This window comes from Capricornis sumatraensis, chromosome 12, assembly GCF_032405125.1.
Source record: "Capricornis sumatraensis isolate serow.1 chromosome 12, serow.2, whole genome shotgun sequence".
Lineage (NCBI taxonomy): Eukaryota > Metazoa > Chordata > Mammalia > Artiodactyla > Bovidae > Capricornis > Capricornis sumatraensis.
In genome coordinates this window covers 75,193,862-75,214,220 of record NC_091080.1, presented here as the reverse complement: position 1 = coordinate 75,214,220, position 20,359 = coordinate 75,193,862, and the positions used below count along the sequence as shown (strand labels likewise).

The following is a 20,359-nucleotide window of genomic DNA, read 5'->3' as shown; positions in this document are numbered from 1 at the left end:
CCCAGCTTATTTAACTTATATGCAGAGTACATCATGTGAAATGCCAGGCTGGATGAATCATAAGCTGGAAACAAGACTGCCAGGAGAAATACCAATAACTTCAGATATGCAGATGACACCACCCTTATGGCAGAAAGTGAAGAGGAACTGAAAGGGCCAAGGGATAGAGGAGAGTGAAGAAGCTGGCCTAAAACTCAACATTCAAAAAACGAAGATCATGGCATTCAGTCCCATCACTTTATAGCAAATAGATGGGGAAACAATGGAAACAGTGACAGACTTTATTTTTCTGGGCTCCAAAATCACTGCAGATGGTGACTGCAGCCATGAAATTAAATGATGCTTACTCCTTAGAAGAAAAGCTATGACCAACCTAGACAGCATATTAAAAAGCAGTGACATTACTTTGCCAACAAAGGTCCGTCTAGTTGAGGCTATGGTTTTTCCAGTAGCCATGTACGGATGTGAGAGTTGGACTATAAAGAGAGCTGAGCACCAAAGAATTGATGCTTTTGAACTGTGGTGTTGCAGAAGACTCTTGAGAGTCCTTGGACTGCAAGGAGATCAAACCAGTCAATCCTAAAGGGAACCAGTCCTGAATACTCACTGGAAGGACTGATACTGAAGCTGAAACTCTAATACTTTGGCCATCTGATTGTGAAGAACTGACTCATTGAAAAATACCCTGATGCTGGGAAAGACTGAAGGCAGGAGGAGAAGGAAATGACAGAGGATGAGGTGGTTGGATGGCATCACCGACTCAATGGACATGAGTTCGAATAAGCTCTGGGAGTTGGTGATGGACAGGGTAGCCTGGCATGCTGCAGTCCATCGGGTCACAAAGAGTTGGACATGACTGAGCAACCGAACTGAATGCTAGCCTTATAACTGAATTTTGGTTCATTTTCTTTCCCATTTCCCATCACAGCTATTTGAAACTTCACCATCATACACATACTTTCTATTCCATTTCACCCCATCCCCTAGACTCAAGAGGGTTTACTGTCCCAAAGCACATTGCCACTGAAGGTGATCACCCCCAAACTTGGATCTCAACCAATAAAGCAGAGGAAGAACAAAATGTTTTCATGTGGCACATGCTGCACAACAACCATGTGGTCATTGTTCAGTGGCCCAGTCACGTCAGACTCTTTGCAACCTCATGGACTGCAGCACGCCAGGCCTCCCTGTCCCTCACTATCCCCCAGAGTTTGCCCAAGACAACAACCATGGTGACATACAAATTAATATCTCATGATAAATGACTACTTATGAGGTACTATGTAAAATGTGAAAACACATACATTATTGAGTTTTAAAATAATTCCTTTCATATTTAATGATGCCAGTACTTTATCTTCGAATATAAAAATAATAATAATTTAGGGCTTCCCTGCAGATGACACTACCCTTATGGCAGAAAGTGAAGAGGAACTAAAAAGCCTCTTGATGAAAGTGAAAGAGGAGAGTGAAAAAGTTGGCTTAAAGCTCAACATTCAGAAAACGAAGATCATGGCATCTGGTCCCATCACTTCATGGGAAATAGATGGGGAAACAGTGGAAACAGTGTCAGACTTTATTTTGGGGGGCTCCAAAATCACTGCAGATGGTGACTGCAGCCATGAAATTAAAAGACACTTACTCCTTGGAAGGAAAGTTATGACTAACCTAGATAGCATATTCAAAAGCAGAGATATTACTTTGCCAACAAACGTCCATCTAGTCAAGGCTATGGTTTTTCCAGTGGTCATGTATGGATGTGAGAGTTACACTGTGAAGAAAGCTGAGCACTGAAGAACTGATGCTTTTGAACTGTGGTGTTGGAGAAGACTCTTGAGTGTCCCTTGGACTGCAAGGAGATCCAACCAGCCCATCCTAAAGGAGACCAGTTCTGGTTGTTCATTGGAAGGACTAATGCTGAGGCTGAAACTCCAATACTTTTGGCCACCTGATGTGAAGCGTTGACTCATTGGAAAGGACCCTGATGCTGGGAGGGATTGGGGGCAGGAAGAGAAGGGGATGACAGAGGATGAGATAGCTGGATGGCATCACCAACGCGATGCATGAGTTTGGGTGAACGCCAGGAGTTGGTGATGGACAGGGAGGCCTGGCGTGCTGCGATTCATGGGGTTGCAAAGAGTCGGACACGACTGAGTGACTGAAATGAACTAGTAGCTCAACTGGTAAAAAACCCAATTGCAATGCAGGATACTCTGGTTCGATTCCTGGGTTGGGAAGAGCCCCTGGAGAAGGGAATGGCAACCCACTCCAGTATTCTTGCCTGGAGTATCCCCATGGACAGAGGAGCATGGCAGGCTACAGCCCATGGTGTCACAAAGATTCAGACATGACTGAGCGACAGAGCACATAAAAAATAATTTAAATAAATTGATCATTAAATCATAGCATAATCCAGCTTAGATAAAATTTTATAGGGCCTTAAAATACATTGGATATTTAATAGAGACAAGTCACTCTCCATAAAACTAAATATGTTGACTCAAAAACAGCTATTAAGAAAATGACCTATCAAAAGAGCTGCTAAGTACATCAGGATATATTTCAACAAAATTTGTTAACAAAATTTATAATCAGTAAAAACATACAATGAAATTATTACTTTTACTACAGACTGCAAGGAGATCCAACCAGTCCATTCTAAAGGAGATCTGTCCTGGGTGTTCACTGAAAGGACTGATGTTGAAACTGAAACTCCAATACTTTGGCCACCTGATGTGGAGAGTTGACTCATTTGAAAAGACTCTGGTGCTGGGAAAGATTGAGGGCGGGAGGAGAAGGGGACGACAGAAGATGAGATGGTTGGATGGCATCACCGACTCAATGGACATGGGTTTGGGTGGACTTCGGGAGTTGGTGATGGACGGGGGGCCTGGTGTGCTGCGGTTCATGAGGTCGCAGAGAGTTGGACACAACTGAGGAATTGAACTGAACTATAATTTGTTTTTCATAAAATAAATTTACATATATTCAATTGATCCCTCAATCTTTATCTTTCTACCAGCCTTTTATAAATAGGAAAATATTAACACTTTTTACTGTTAGAAATATTAATTCTAAGACACATATTGATAAAATATACTAGCTTATATAATCAAAATTCCATATTCAAATGTTAAGTGCACAAAGCTAACCTGGACAAGGAAAGCATGAATTTCACTTTTTATAGCATGTACATTTTGTATTGCATAAGCAATATAATGAAAACGTTTGTTCATGGAGTAAAAGGTTTTTAAAAGAATTGATAAATATTACATTACAAAGTGTGTCAACCACATATTAGTGACATCATAAGCTTCCCTTGAAGTTTATTGTCATACAATATTTAGGAAAATGTGATATTAATATAGCCCTTTTTTTTTCTTTATTTATTTGCTGCTGCTGCCACTGCTGTTAAGTCATGTCTATAAGCAAAATGAGAAAACTTGTTTAAAGAAAACATATTCTGGATCTTCCAAAAATTCCTGATTAACTTTAATAGCCTATTATTACTTCTGAAAATAAACATCTCTAAGATAAATGAGCTCTGTTTCAAAAGTAGTTAATAATTGTTTATCTCTTTCCATAGAATATTAATGTTCTCAACATTAATTTTTTTAATATAAAATAGGCTGAATTTAAATACTAGGGGGAAAAAAGATATACCTTGTAAGCACTTTAAAAAAGGTCATTGTACTTTGTATGAATGTGAGGTTTAGGAAATTCATTGTTCCTAAAACATCTAATAGAAAGTAGGATACCTGGGCAGGAAGGTAGGAGAAATGATACTGGTCAAAGAGCACAAACTTCCAGTTATAAAATGAGTATTCTCTGGAGATATAATGAACATCATTGTGATTGGTTAACAACACTGTAATACATACTTGAAAGCTACTTAAAGAGTAGATCTTAAATGCTCTTACTATAAAAAATGACATGATGGAGGTATTACCACTACCGTGGTAACTATACTACAATACATTAGAGTATCAAACCAATGCACTGTACATCTTAAATTTATACAATGTCAATGATACCTCAGTAAAGCTGGGGAAATTTCTAAAATAAAAAAATTAAAGGTTTTTTTTTTTTAACTTAAAAATAAAAGGACTTCTTTTAAATGGACCCTCAGAGACATGTTACGGTTACTATTTCTAGGTTCATGTAATAAATGTAAAGAACCAGAAGATCCCTAATCTCACCATCTGAAAAGGCCTGAGTATCACACAAGGAAGTGGAAGATGTGAGGGCCAAAGAGAAGGAGGGTGGTAGCTTCATGGACTGATGGTGGAGGGAAGGCTGAAAAACACTTGCAAACATAGGAATCAGTGTTCAATTTTGAAATTATTTGTGATTTTTAGATTTTTATCTTCTTTTATCACCACCATCTCATAAAATTTATTTTATGCATACAACTTAGGTTAATGTGTGTACATGTATGTGTGTTCTATGGAAGTGGTAATTAAGAAAAAATTTTCATACTGAATTAATATGTTAGAAAAGAGATACACAAAAAAAATGAAAAAAAGCAGCAAAACAGAGTCAGGAAACTGTCTGCAAACCATGGAAATGTGCAGAAAACTTCTGAAGAGTTTGGATTTCCCTAGAACTGGAAAGAAATCTGAATTATTTAAGCTAAACCTTTAAGAAGTGGCATTCCTAGCTGACATCTGTAGCTAGGAAAAAAAATTTAATATATACAAAAACACTCACAACATGATACATATCCTCTAAGTGTGTATACAGGTTCACAAGGTAAATTCATACAAGAATATAAAGAATACACCAAATAAAGGAGTATTTTTGAAAAGATATTCAGATACTCCTGTCGTTAGGGAATTGCACATTTTGAATATAAGATACCATTTCTCATGCATTAGTTCATCAAATTTTATTCTAAAATTCTTTTAAATTGAAAATAAATATTTTTAGAATTTTTTTTAAATTCTGGCAATAATTTCTGAATTATTGGAAAGAGTTGGGAAGGATGCAGAATAAAGACAAAGCACACCAACTAACTGTGGGAGTTTAAATTGGTTTAGCTTCTTAGAAGAGTAATTCTATAATATCTGGTCAAGTTGGCAAGGTCACAGCCTATAAGCCACAATTTCACTTCTCTATATAAACACTAAAGAAACACGTGCCCTTGAAGACATGAACAAGAAGGTTCACTGCAGCACCACCAGTGCAAATATAAGTTGGGAATTATTGAAATGTCCATCACGGGGGTGGGTGGTGAATAAAGCTACATATCGACAGATAGTAATTTTATAAATCAATTAATATGTATGAATAGGAAATAGAGGGAGAGATAAATCTCAAAAACATAGCTAGTTGTAACCTCCCACACATCCTGGTCTTTACTCAATACACAGTAAACATTTAAGAACTATCTGTTGTAATCCCTTATACAAAAGTAAGATTAAACTAATATGAAGATAACAAAGTGATAAAAATGTCAATTCATCTTCCAGGCAATAAATGTACAGTTCTCACATTAAAAAGATTTAATGAATGTGTTTCATATAAAATCAAGAAAGAATTGTTTAGCCTATTATGAGCAGGTTACTGTTCTTTCTAGGTAAGATTATCATAGCAATAGGTTATATGACCATAACCTTCATCAGTCAGAATTTAAAAAACTAAAAGTTAACTTCTTAAAATTTAAAAAAGAATTCTGGCACAGTAAACCTGATCTTAGTTCTACACTTCAAATTTTTTCCCACAATCGATAATGCTTCATGCAAAGCAAGCTCAATGCTTCATGCAATTTCCAGCTGAAAACTAATTTAAGCTCTTGCAACTTTTATCTACAATATATGAAAATTAGTCATTTTCTTAATTAATAGAAGCTTGCTCACAGATTCAGAAGAAACATTTTTTAACATTTCAGAGATACAGGACAGTTAGATAAAGACAAATTGCATTGGTAGCTGCTATGTGAGATAACATACTAAACCATGTACTGCTTCAAAAGAGAAGGAAAAATACAATCACATTCAGAATATGCTATTGACAGAAACATTGTAATGTGATCCTTCTTAGTCTTTTCTGGGGTTTTTCTAGGGGATGGGGAGGGCATGCCACACAGCTTGTGAGATCTTGAACCCTGGCCCTCAGCAGTGAAAACGCGGAGTCCTAACCACTGGACTGCCAAGGAAGTCCCTCCTTCCTAGTTTATAAAATCAGTAAACAGACATTGGCAGATCAAAAGTCCGAATGAGCCAATAAAAGTAAAAATAGACTGAAAATTTGGGCAAGGTACAATCCAATCCCCTGGCAGTGCTGGCACTTAGTAGGTGCTCAAGAGGGATATTAAATGCATGAAGGGAAGGGAAGGCTGAAGGCAGAGAAGAAGAGATGAAATCTTTCATTTCATTTCAGAATCATCTTCCTGCTAAGCATCATTCATTCATTCATTCATTTATTCATATATTGATGCAGTTCATTTAATTACATTAACTGAGTCCCTGCTCTAGGTTCCAGAGAAAGAGAGAAGCCAACATATTTCCTCAACTCTGCCAGTCTAAGGCTACCTGTTCTCTTACCCTTGGGATGTTGATCAGATAATTCTCAGTGTTAGAAATAGCATCTGTCCTATATCTTTGCACACAATGTTCTTCCAAGGAATAATTTTAAATAGTATCACTTCTGCAAAGCATAGTAGAAGTGAATATAATAAGAATAATGTACTTCAGGCTTACTACTGTAACGTTTATACAAATGTACTCATCTCATATATTAAGATAGTCAAATATCCACTATATCCTGTGCCTTTGACTGTATGTATATGGATACATATATTTTACACTAGTTTTACATTGGCCATACACTAGCTATACATCTCACAGTAGCTAATACCTGTTAGTGTGAAAGGGGAAAATACATGAATTATATTCACATTCTCATTCTTAAGTTACTTGCTTTTTAAACAGATATTTAATTTTGACATATTCCAATATTTCATTGAAAATAGGAATCTAATTTTAATAAAAGTCCTAAATGTAACATCTCAACCCAAGAGGACAAGCTTATCAATCTTTCAAGTACTTTTAATCAAGAAATGAAAATGCACTTAGCCCAGAGACTGAAATCAACAAAAATGTTAACTCTTTCTTATTTATCACTCAGTCTTTTGTGATAATGCATACTTTTTAAAGGATATATATATAAAACTAGAAACTTTCAGAGTAAAGATTTAGTTTACACCATAAATTTTAGAAATATGTGAGCTTTTTGAAGGTGAGAGGAATAGGAAAAGCTCTATCTCCAAGGTAAAGTTAAAACTTTTTAAACTTATCTTCCCAATGTTTCAACAAAACATAAGCTTCCAACAGTGTTCTTCCAAGTATGCCTTCATTGTATTTTTTAAAAATTATGCTGAAATTTTTATAGTTTTAAATTAAAAAAAAAAAACTAAGCCTTATTCTCTTATTTGAGCTGTGATTTAAAACCTGACAAATTTGAAAGCTGGATAGGAGTTACTTTTCTACAGTAGATGACATATTCTCTGTCAAGTTCTTTTATTTCTTCATGAGTCACACCATACTTCAGCATATAAATAAATAAAACATTTATGAAAATATTTCCAAAATATTTTTAAAGCAGGCATTCCCACACTCATAAAACAACTGAAGGGAAACAAATTCGTGCGCATTATTTCAGGCTGCCCTGCTTTATTCATGAACATTATTAAGCCCTGGAAAATAAAGAACAGTTATTGTCTGCACTGTGTCGGAGCCAGCAATCTCTTTGCAAACAGGACCACTAATTTATGAACAGCAACAGACACAAGGAAACCCACTTGTTCTTTTCATCTTGTAAAACGCCACAAGCTACATGAATAAGGATATTCATGTAGGATATAGTGAAGCCCCAAGTCATAATTATGGACCCTTCCAAAAACATATTTTTGTTTGCCTGCTTTATTTTAAGGAAACCTATAACAAATACCATTAGATTCCTTAAATGAAAAAAGGAGAAGTGTTGTCCCAGTAAGGAGGTGGATTCCAACCCATTGATAATATATTCTACCCCACTGGTAATATATTAACTTCCAGGGCTGAATTCCAGAAGTAAGTGTGGACTACACTGGAATAATCTTACATCTTCTGAGATCAGTGGCTGGCAGTTTCCTCATTTCTGAGCAACACCAATCTCCCAGCCTTTATCTCACTGTCATGTGGGGCTCACTACATCTATGGACCCAAGTGATTATCCCCATTGATGATATCCAAAGGCTTATTTCAAAAACATGCTTCCATGGAACCCCAAGAGATCCATGAGAGAAGGGACCATACTACACCCCAATCCAAAGTCTTTTATAACATACATAAAGGCTAAAAAAAAAAGGTAATATTATTGAAGTAGGAAATATACAGGAAATATTAAAAAATCAAAAGATCAAAATGTAGCACATCTACTTACATGATTTAAGAAATAAATTGAGAGTAATTTGCTCTCAAGCCAAGGAAGTTTCCCAACAAAATGTACTGGCTTGTTTCTTCTTAAGGAAAAAAAAAGGCCTGATTTGTTTGCAGATATTTTCATTACACAGAAACTAGACAGAGGGCATTTTACTTTTTTACTATTGATAAAGTGTCTTGTTTGGTTCTAATATAGCAAATGTGATCTCTCAAATTGCTTATAGCACATATATTTAGCTTGTTTTTATGGAACTAAGCCTATAGCTACTTATTCTATTCATTAAATTAAAAGCAGGTATTCTTCCTGTAAGAGAATTTGTTTCAGTAAAGTTAGCCTTTAGGCAAATCTCTTCTAAATCTGCCTTGCCTTCTCATGATTCTTAAATAAAACTGACATGTCACAAAGAGAGAACATGAAAATTTACTATAACAAATCATATTTAAGAAAGACCCATTCTTTTTCACTTTCATAATTGATATTTTTTTAAAAAAAGCAAAACTCACCCTAGTAAAAATACAGGTATAATTTACTAAACAGAAAAATTGTTTAAGTTGTACACAATATTACCAGACACTCCAGCAGAGACAATCTCATGTCATTATACTACTGATAAAAGTGAAAGTATTAGTCACTCATTCATGTCCAACTCTTTGTCCACCAGACTCCTCTGTCCATGGAATTATCCAGGCAAGAATACTGGAGTAGGATGTATTCCCTTCTCCAGGGGCTCTTCCCAACCCAGGGATTGAACCCAGGTCACCTGCATTGCAGGCAGATTCTTCACCATCTGAGTCACCAGGGACACTTTCACACCAAAAGTTTTCAGCAGCCCAAACCCATGTTAAAAGTCTAAATACTCCAGGTTTTGTATTTTTCTCAATCTTTTGAATTCAATGCCCTCTATCTTGATCAATTTATCCAACAATATGTGAAAAGTTTGTTAGAGTATATTTGAAGACAGAAGAAAATGTTCAGCTATCATTCATTGAGTCCCTACATGTTAATAACTGCTGGCACTTTCTTTCACCTGTATGGTTAACACTGTTATCCAAAAAAGTAGATTGTATTTATTAGGTTTTCTTCGACCATATCTTCTTACTTGGAATGATTTAGTATTGACGTTAAACGATAAATCACAATGAAGCTTCAAGAAATCATAATGAAGCTTCACTGTTCAAAAATCTTTAATGACTCTCTGAAACTCAAATTGATGTTTTAAGTCTTCTTCCACGTGAGTCCAACTTAACTCTTTTCAAGCATATGGTCCACAATCCTCATCCACAGCTCCCCTGCTCTGGTAACGTTGATCTATTCACTGTCCTTATCATATACACCATCATTTTCATAAGAAAAAATCATATTACATCACTTTCAGTGGATGGTCAATATCTTCTAGTTCAGCTAATTCAAGTCACAAATCTTTGCTTAAAATACATATCAATATATTTTCCTCCAACAATTTCTCATGAACAAATTCCATAATAGAAATGATGCTTTTTTCTAAGACATATAAAAATATTACTAGATTAAAACATCTTAAAATCTGACATTTCAGTGTTTCTATTTAAAAAATCATCAATTCATCAGGAATTACATTTTAACTCAACTTAAATTTTGTCCTTATGTATTATATTCATTTTATTTGATAAGTAGAGTTTTTAAAAAAATCAGCTTTGTGATTTAGTTCTGTATGTAAACAAAGCACAAACTATTCAAACAGATTGAAATTAATACACTTATTAAAAAGGAATACCAACAGAAGTTATATTTTGTGTTGAACAAAAGCAATAAATTTATTTGAGAGCAGTGTATTCTAAATATCTTCATTCTAATCATATACAGAATAGCTAATGCTTTATAAAAGAAAAAAATAAACTATTTTATTATAGTAAAAAGGAATTTTACAGACAAGATGACTAAAACAATAAAAAGATCATATATTTGCCAATGTGTGTTAAAATTTTATAACCCATTAATTTTATTTCTCAGCACATTGTTTGAATTAAGGTTGCATTCTGGTCATAGATGATCCTTAAACATCCAAGTAATATTTCCTATTTTACTATTTATCAGACTTGTCTACACTTTGACATATCACAATGATGTTCCTAGAAAAGCCACATGAGGAGGTAGAGGAAAAGTTAGGAAAATATTTCTCAAAATTATATTTTTGAAAATGAATCTGTAATTATCCAGTTAAAAGCAATGGGATTTTGTTTTATAGACTATTTTCATAAAATCTCATAAGTAGGTCTGTTCATACTGAAGTAAACCACGGGTCAGAATACTGGGAGATCTGGCAGAAACCCCAGAAAGGCATATATTTCACTAACAAAACAGACTCCCTACTCCAACTCAATTTATAAGCTTGATGATGACCTCAGAGACAAGCCATGAAAGTTAGTGGTGGTTTAGTTGCTATCAAGGTTAGAATAAAGCTAAAATTTCATTTTATACCAGTATAATACACAAAGACAAAGAAGTACACCTAGATAAATTTACCAGGATAATAATAACAGGTAAATTACATAGCAAGATTTGTCCTCAGTTTCAGAAATCAAGATATATTTACCTTGAAAGGCAGCTGCATTTCGAGATATCAAAAACTTTAATGTAGAGCTGGATGTTTGAAGCACCTGCTGCATATCCTGGCGAGCCACGACTTGGTATCTCTCCTCCATCTTCTTGGTGCAACATGTAGGTTTTTTGGCTGTGCAAACCTGAAGATCAGGCCCTGTAATACAAAGAATATTTTTCAGAATAATTACTTATTCATTTAGCAACATTACATGTTATGTATCAACTATTAATGATAAGTCCTGCATATAACAGGTTCATGTTCTGGATACCTTCCAGAAAAATGACACCAGTGGGTTGACACCAACCTAAGGATACACTGGATCCCACAGCAAGCTGTGTAAGGAACTGGCCCTAACACCAGCAGGCAAAAACACAAACATGTGGAGGTAAAAGATACACTGCTAAACAAGCAACGGATCACTAGAAAAATCAAAGAAGAAATAAGTTTTTCAAAAACCTAGAGACAAATGAAAATGCAACAATCTAAAATCTACAGCATGCAGCGGAAGAAATTCTAAGAGGGAAGTTGATAGCAATACAGACTCAGGAAATAAACAAACAAAAAGGAACCTCGAGAGAATAACCTAAACTCACACTTAAAGGAACTGGAAAAATAAGAGCAACAACAAAAAAAATGTTAGAAATAGGAAAGAAATCATAAAGATCAGAGAAGAAATAGGTGAAACAGAGAATTTGGGGGAGGAAAAAAAAAGAAAAGATCAATTAAACTAAGAACTGATTCTTTGAATCAAAATTGATAATCCAGATGTCAGACTCAGCAAGGGGAAAAGTAAGAGGGCCAAAATCAACAAAACTAGAAATGAAACAGAAGTTACAATTGACACCACAGACATACAAAGGGTCTTAAGGGATTATCACAAAGAATTATAGTTCAGTATCATGGGAAAAGCAAGAGAGTTCCAGAAAAACATCTATTTCTGCTTTATTGACTATGCCAAAGCCTTTGACTGTGTGGATCACAATAAACTGTGGAAAATTCTGAAAGAGATGGGCATGCCAGACCACCTGACCTGCCTCTTGAAAAACCTGTATGCAGGTCAGGAAGCAACAGTTAGAACTGGACATGGAACAACAGACTGGTTCCAAATAGGAAAAGGAGTATGTCAAAGCTGTATATTGTCACCCTGCCTATTTAACTTCTATGCAGAGTACATCATGAGAAATGCTGGGCTGGAAGAGGCGCAAGCAGGAATCAAGATTGCCGGAAGAAATATCAATCACCTCAGATATGCAGATGACACCACCCTTATGGCAGAAAGTGAAGAGGAACTAAAAAGCCTCTTGATGAAAGTGAAAGAGGAGAGTGAAAAAGTTGGCTTAAAGCTCAACATGCAGAAATCAAAGATCATGGCATCCAGTCCCATCACTTCGTAGGAAATAGATGGGGAAATAGTGGAAACAGTGTCAGCCTTTATTTTGGGGGGCTCCGAAATCACTGCAGATGGTGACTGCAGCCATGAAATTAAAAGACGCTTACTCCTTGGAAGGAAAGTTATGACCAACCTAGACAGCATATTCAAAAGCAGAGACATTACTTTGCCAACAAAGGTCCATCTAGTCAAGGCTGTTTTTCCAGTGGTCATGTACGGATGTGAGAGTTGGACTGTGAAGAAAGCTGAGTGCCAAAGAATTGATGCTTTTGAACTGTGGTGTTGGAGAAGACTCTTGAGAATCTCTTGGACTGCAAGGAGATCCAACCAGTCCATTCTAAAGGAGATCAGTCCTGGGTGTTCACTGGAAGGACTGATGCTAAGGCTGAAACTCCAGTATTTTGGCCACCCCATGTGAAGAGTTGACTCATTGGAAAAGACTCTGATGCTGGGAGGGATTGGGGGCAGAAGGAGAAGTGGATGACAGAGGATGAGATCGTTGGATCACATCACTGACTCGATAGACAAGAGTTTAAGTGAACTCTGGGAGCTGGTGATGGACAGGGAGGCGTGGTGTGCTGTGATTCATGGGGTCACAAAGAGTTGGACATGACTGAGTGACTGAACTGAACAACCTAAAAGTAGTAGACATGGGACTTCCCTAGTGGTCCAGTGGTTAAGACTCTGTGCTTCCAATGTAGGAGTGCAGGTTCAATTCCTGGTTGGAGAACTAAGATCCCATATGCCTCATGATCAAAAATTTAAAAAAAAATAAATAAAAGAAGTGGACAAATTTCTATAAACACACAATCTTCTAAGACTGGACCAGAAAGAAACAGAAAATATGAGCAGACTAACTACCAGTAATGAAATTGAATCAGTAATTAAAAAAACAAAGCCAACAACAACAAACAAAAGTCCAAGACAAGATGGTTTCACAGGTGAACTCTACCAAACATTTAGAGAAGAATTAACATCTATCCTTCTCAAACTATTCCAGAATATTACAGAGGAAGGAAGTTTCAGAGCTCATTCTACAAACCAAGCATCACATTGATATTAAAATCAGACAAAAATATCACAAAAGGAAAATTATAGGCCAAAATCATTGATGAAAATAGAAAATCCTCAACAAAATATTAGCAAACCAAATTTTCAACACTGTATTTAAAACTCATGATGCATGGATAGTTCAATATCCCCAACCAATCAGTCAGTGTGATACCCCACACCAACAAATTGAAGAATAAAAACTGTCCAATCATACCAATAGATACAGAAAAAGCTTTTGACAAAATTCAACATTCATTTATGATTTTAAAAAAATTCTAGAAAGTGGGCAGAGAGGGAACATACTTCAACATAATAAAAGCCATATATGACAGACCCACAGCTAACATAAGACTCAACGGTGAAAACCTGAAATCATTTCTTCTAAGACCAGTACAAGAAAAGAATATCCTCTTACCACTTTTCTTCAACACAGTATTTTAAGTCTAGCCCCTGCACTCAAGCAAGAAAAAGAAACAAAAGGAATCCAAATTGGAAAGGAAGAAGTAAAACTAGCACTTTGCAAATGACATGATTCTACACAGATAAATCCTCAAGACAGCAGAGGATCATCAACTAGATGACCATCTATAGCTCATCAACAAATTCAGTATACAAAATTAATATACAGAAATCTGTTGCATTTCTATACACTAACAATGAACTATCAGGAAGAGAAATTCAGCAATCTCTTACAGTTACATCTGAAAGAATAAAATATCTAGGAATAAACCTACTTAAAGAGATAAAAGACCTGTACTCAGAAAATTGTAAGACTAATGAAAGAAACTGAAGACAACAAAACATACAGAAAGATATACCATGTTCATGGATTAGGAGAATTAATAGTGTTAAAATGATCATACTACCCAAGGCTATCTACAGATTTAATGCAATCCCTATAAAAATACCAAGAGCATTTTTCACAGAACTAGAACAAATTATTTAAGTTTGCATGGAAATATAAAAGTCCCCAAATGCCATATGAAGTTCTTAGAGTCACCAAAATCATAGAGATGGAAAGTAGAATGGTGGTTGGCTAGAGCAGGGCAGAGGAAGGAGATTGCGGAGTTAATGTTTAATGGGGACAGAATTCCAATTTTGCAAGATACAAGTAATACTGGAGGGATATGGTAACAGTGGTTGTACAACATAAATGTATTTAGCACCACCAAACTAGGCACTATAAAATGGTTAAGGTGGTACATTTCATATTTTACCACAACAGAAAAAATCAGAAACAATTTTTGATTATTTATATCAAAAATATGATATATGATTAACAACTCTTATCCTGGATAGGAGCCCAAGGCATACATATTTATCCATAGCAGGCAAGATAGAGAATACAGAAAAGTACAAGGTATGCATTAAAAGGAATGAATTTGAGTCAGTTCTAGTGAGGGAGATGAACCTAGAATCTGTATCCTAGAATACAGAAACCCTAGAATACAGAAGTGAAGTAAGTCAGGAAGAAAAAAACAAATATCGTATATTAACACATACATATGGGCTTCCCTGATAGCTCAGATGGTAAAGAATCTGCCTGCAATGCAGGAGACTTGGGTTCGATCCCTGGGTCAGGAAGATCCCCTGGAGAAGGAAATGGTAACTCACTCCAGTTTTCTTGCCAGAGAATCCATGGACAGAGGAGCCTAGTGGGCCACAGTCCATGGGGTCACAAAGAGTTGGACAAGACTGAATGACTAACATACACATGGCTGATTCGCGTTGTTGTATGGCAGAAACTAATACAACTTTGTAAAGCAGTTATCCCCCAACCAAAAAACAAGGTAGGAGGCTTGGCAAAGTGCCTGAAAAAGACAAACCTGAGGGTGCCTCAAGACGTGGGCCTTGAGCCATCCCAAGGATACCCAGGTTTTATGTAAAGCTCAGGACATTGTATTTATATGGCCTAACCCAAAAGAGTTACTCCCTTATTTGGGAGTAGGAGGAAGAATTATGGCCTTTGGTCTCTGCGTTGCACAGCTCCTACCTTGGCTCTTCATTGACCAACTGTAGATCAGTAAATACAAAATACTTGAATGTGCACACAGACACACCAGCCTCTTTCCAAACTCCACATTTTCCACACAGATTCTGCCTCAGGTTTTAGCCTGTGTAAGTTAGACAAATAAACAGCAGTGTGTCTAAGGATTTCACAAAGGCTGAGATGCATAAAATGTATCACAGTAGGTAACATTTTGGCAATTGTTTTTTATTTATGATGCATTAAAGTTATACAAAAGCAAATTACACTTCAAACAGTAAAATTGATTGAAAGAAAACAAAGCTATCTTCTCAGCCTTCTTTCTAAATGCAAAGATAGAGGGATTAAAAGTTTAGAGAAAAACCATAATAGAGACTGGGGAAGACAACCAATGAATAAACATTAAAGGATATAAACATATTTGGTATGGGAAAGACTGCTACGGAATAAAAATAATGACAATAGTACAATAACAAAAATAATAATAATCAATCATTGCAAATATCTCTCCAGAATTTAAATACCTAACATCACTTTGCGAGGTCACATTTCTAAACAAAGCTGAAAAAGGCCCCAAGTTGGACCATGTCTTCTTTGCCTCCAGCTTCAGGTGCTCAAACAACATTGGCTATGGTTCTCTTCCCTTCACACACTGCCTTATTTAATTTCATTATATTCACCAAGTACACACTGGCCACAGAGCCTTCCTCCACGCTCTTCCCTCTGTCTTGGACAGTCTTGCAGTCAACACACACCTTCCCCTACTTCATTCCCATCTAGTTTTCTTTAGATCGTAACTCAGTCTTCCCATGGGAACTTTCCTTAACCCCACTGCTGCTGCTAAGTCGCTTCAGTCGTGTCCGACTCTGTGCGACCCCATAGACGGCAGCCCACCAGGCTCCCCCATTCCTGGGATTCTCCAGGCAAGAACACTGGAGTGGGTTGCCGTTTCCTTCTCCTTAACCCTACAGACAGCTCCAATACCTATACTATGCCTTAGCGTTCTCTCATTGTGGCTGTAATGTTATATTCCTAAATATGATTACTAACTAAGTTGTTCCCTCATCTGTACTACTAAGCTCTAAGTGGAGGGATTTTTATTCTTCATCATATGCCACTTATCCAGCTCAGAGCGTTGTACATCATAAACACTCAATTTCCATTCATTAAACCAACAGTCAAGGATCCATTATGCATATGCATTATCTCATTTAATCCTCACATGGACCCTATGACATAGGTACCATCACTACCACATTTTACTTGTGAGGAAACAGATGTAAAGAGGCTTTGACCACTGCCCAATGGCACATACCTACATAATACAAAAAAGTGGAGCTGGTGTTCCGAAACAGGCAGAGTGATTCTCAAGCTGTCATATTGACCACCAGTCCACTGAGAGGAAAGACACGGTCCTCAATCTATAAATGGCTTGTATACAGACACACCTGACCATTTTCAATTTCTCTTTCTAAAGAAGTCATCTGTTTGAAAAACTTTAAGAATATAAAGTTCAGGTTAGAATCATCCAGGGAGTTTTTTTGAAAAATAAAAATTAGCTGAAATATAAAATCATTGAGCTGACATTTGCCTTTGTGCCCAATTTTACAGGGTGGAAAGTAGACTCATAAAAATGCCACAAATTACCCTGCTTTCTAAATGTAAGGTAGGAGAGCAACCATCATGTCTTGGCATACTGAATACATATGGTTAGCAATTTAGACCACTTAGAGCAAACACATTCCTCAAGCTGATGAGGATCTGCATTGATTAAACCAGACTTTAATTCAGAATCGTGGAAGTTGGTAATGCCAACATCAAACTAAACTCCAAGTCAAATCAAGACTATAATTCAAAGACCTAGTTATGTCTAACTGGCACAATATTTTTATCAGTAGTAACTTAAGGTCTCAGTGAGGGGGAAAGAGACCACAAGAAACTAGCTGCCTTGCTTTCTGTGTCAGTTCAAAGGATAGGCAAGATGAACTGATCTGGCAGTGAGCAGTGGTGTGAAGCGAGATCTTAATTCCCTACCCAGGAATTGAACCTGGGCAACCCGGATGAAAATCAGGAATCCTAGCCCCCAGAGCAGCAAGGGCTAGAAGCTATCTTTCCCTGAATCTTTGCCCCCAGTGAAAAATGCAGCTGTCAACAGAAGCTAGAACTGTAAACACAGATACAAAGTTCATTATTACAGACACAGCATAACAATGAGTGGGAGAGCACACAGAGAAGCAGTTTGTTTTGTTAACATAGAAGCAAGGCAGAGATGCATACCTGGAGAGAAAGGGTGCGGGAGTCCCCCTAATGAGGAGGAACGTGGTAAAGAGGCAGTTAAGTCATTTATAGAAGTCAGTTCATCTGGGTCTGTGTTTACCTTTAGCCAATAATCTGGTTTCTTTTACTACACTTGACCTATCCTGGGACCCTCCCCTGGGACCCTCCCCTGGGTGCACATGCACCCCTCAGCCAAGATGGATTTAGAAGTGAAGGCTTCTGGGAGCAAAATTCATTATGCTTTGGTGTTATTCTCTGACTTTTGACCCCCAAGGAGACTTTCTGCACATATGTAGTGTCTCCCTTGTTCCAAAAGGGGTTGGTGGGGAGGAGTGAAGATCCCTTAATCCTTTACTCACACAGGGTTTTGCCCCTCTTTGTCCTTGCCATTGACTATTACCTTGACTACTGCTGTGACCGTTACTTTAAGGTGTTTACGGAGTATGCTCAGTCGCTTCAGTCATGTCCAGCTCTTTGTGACCCCATGGACTGCAGCCCACCAGGCTCCTCTTGTCCATGGGATTCTCCAGGCGAGAATACTGGAGAGAGTTGCCAGGCCCACTCTGACCCAGGGATTGAGCCTGCATCTCCTGCATTGAAGGTGGATTCTTTACCCACCAAGCTACCTGGGACAAGAGACAAAGACTGGCTACTAACCCTGTTTCTGTTACTTCCATTTCAAAGGGAAAACAGGAAGCTGACTGTAAATGCCTTAACTGGAGCCCACCTACCTCATGTCTCTAGAAATACAAACAGGAGGCTAGTACTAAGTATCCAGCCTGAACCTCACTTCTTCCTGCCCCATGAAATTCAAACAGCAGGCCAGTTGTAATGGTCTAACCTGGAGCCCATATATCTCCTATCTCAGAACTGCACATCCTCAGGGAAAGGACCATATCTTAATTCTATTCACAATATAAGCATAGAGATCACCGAGGATGAGATGGTTGGATGGCATCACCGACTCGATGGACATGAGTTTGAGCAAGCTCCGGGAGTTGGTGATGGACAGGGAAGCCTGGCGTGCTGCAGTCCATGGGGTCACAAAGAGACACGACTGAGTGACTGAACTGAACTGATAAGCACAAAGGACATAATAAGATGCTTGTTGATAAAATGCCCAGAATACAGTTCTCTCCTTGTAAATAGAACCGGAATCATAAGAAAGCAAAGCCAGATAAAACCCAAACATATCCCACATGGTAAGATATATTTTTAAAATATGTCAAGGCCTGACTTCAAAGAACAAGGAATCACTAAGGTTGCTTACGAGACAAGAAGAGTGCACAACCCAAGGTCAGGAGCAGCAGCTGGGTTTCTGATCTGTAAAACCACATTCTGCAAGAATTAAAGTGCTGAGAACAAAATGAAATTAAAAATAAAACAGCAGCCTCCCTATTGAAGTGACCCTCAACCAGAATTGTGGGGGCTTTTCTGGATTTCTTACCCAGGAGCAGCAGTACTAGTTAATATGTTTTCCTTTCTGTTCCCCAGCGTAAGCAGCTGTTACAATCATCTACCTGCTCGTGCACATTTTTTTAATATGTTAAAATGGGATCATTGGGAGGCATTCTGGAAAGATGGTGGCAGTAGCAGCATCATTTCACAATATCCCAGTCCCCACACAGACCAGATAGGACAACTTGAAATTAAATCCAAAAAATATAACAAAACTGAGTGGTGGAATATCCCCACAACCTTCAAAATATATACATGATAGGGGGAAAACAAGCAACAAGCCAAGAGAGCTTCACAGTATCAGAGTCAGGGCAGGAGGGAGACAAATGAAGCAGAGGGCTAATGTCTGGAGAATCTGACAACAAATGAAGCCCAAAGAGCCAAGAGGCATTCACAGAAAAGCACAGTGACCCAATCTGCAACTAGCAGCTGAAACTGGGAAAGTTTTGCCCTCTCCATTACTGGATATGCACAAAGGAGCCAAGATGAAAAGGAATGAATTAGCAGGAGCAATCCAGACCCCTATGAATGCCCCAGATTCAGCAGGTGCCTTTCCAGGGAAGAACCCCACGCAGAAGAGAAACGTCTGGAAGAGGAATTAAAATTCAACAGTAGAAGAATTTAAGAGACACAGACAGAGAACGCCTAGACCAAAGTGGGAAGGGAAACAAATCCAGGAAATTTCAGAAAACAAGCCGCCATACTTTCAAACACTACACAAAAACCAACAGAAGAGAAACTCTGGAAAGTCACAAAAACTGTTCTGAAGTCTATCTCAATCTAAATTTTCAAGGAAAAAAGCTAACTTCACATAAGATGAATATCAAAACATACTGAGGTCAAATCTCACACAGAGTTATTATAATATAAAAAGGAATCAATAACAGAATAACATCCCCACAGACAAAGAAAACATGCCAGAAAGACATGCCCTCCCCCAAAAAGAAATAAAAAAATCAGCCAAGTTATTTCAAAACAAGCTAAAAGATGACACAAAGCATAAAAGAACAACACAAATCAGAATTTCAAAAATTCAGATGTGAGGTGACAGTACTCAGGAAAGAATTAAAGATGAAAGAAAAACATTCCAAAGAAAAGAACAAACTAGAAGGAGCCCAGGAGCCAATCATACAAAAGTAGCACCTAAGGGAAACAAAGGGTGGAAAATAAGGGACTGTGAAAAATCAGA

General features: G+C 37.3%; 1 protein-coding gene across 1 annotated transcript in view; it reads right to left on the bottom strand.

The window, feature by feature from the left end:
- The window catches only part of GPC5 (glypican 5), a gene marked incomplete at its 3' end in the record, with an annotated part of 835,169 nt that overhangs the window by 781,438 nt on the left and 33,372 nt on the right, over positions 1 to 20,359 (bottom strand). Inside the window, exon 2 of the mRNA XM_068984785.1 lies at positions 10,997 to 11,158. Within this exon, the coding sequence (XP_068840886.1) occupies positions 10,997 to 11,158 (162 nt within the window). The remainder of the gene's footprint in view (positions 1 to 10,996; positions 11,159 to 20,359) is intronic.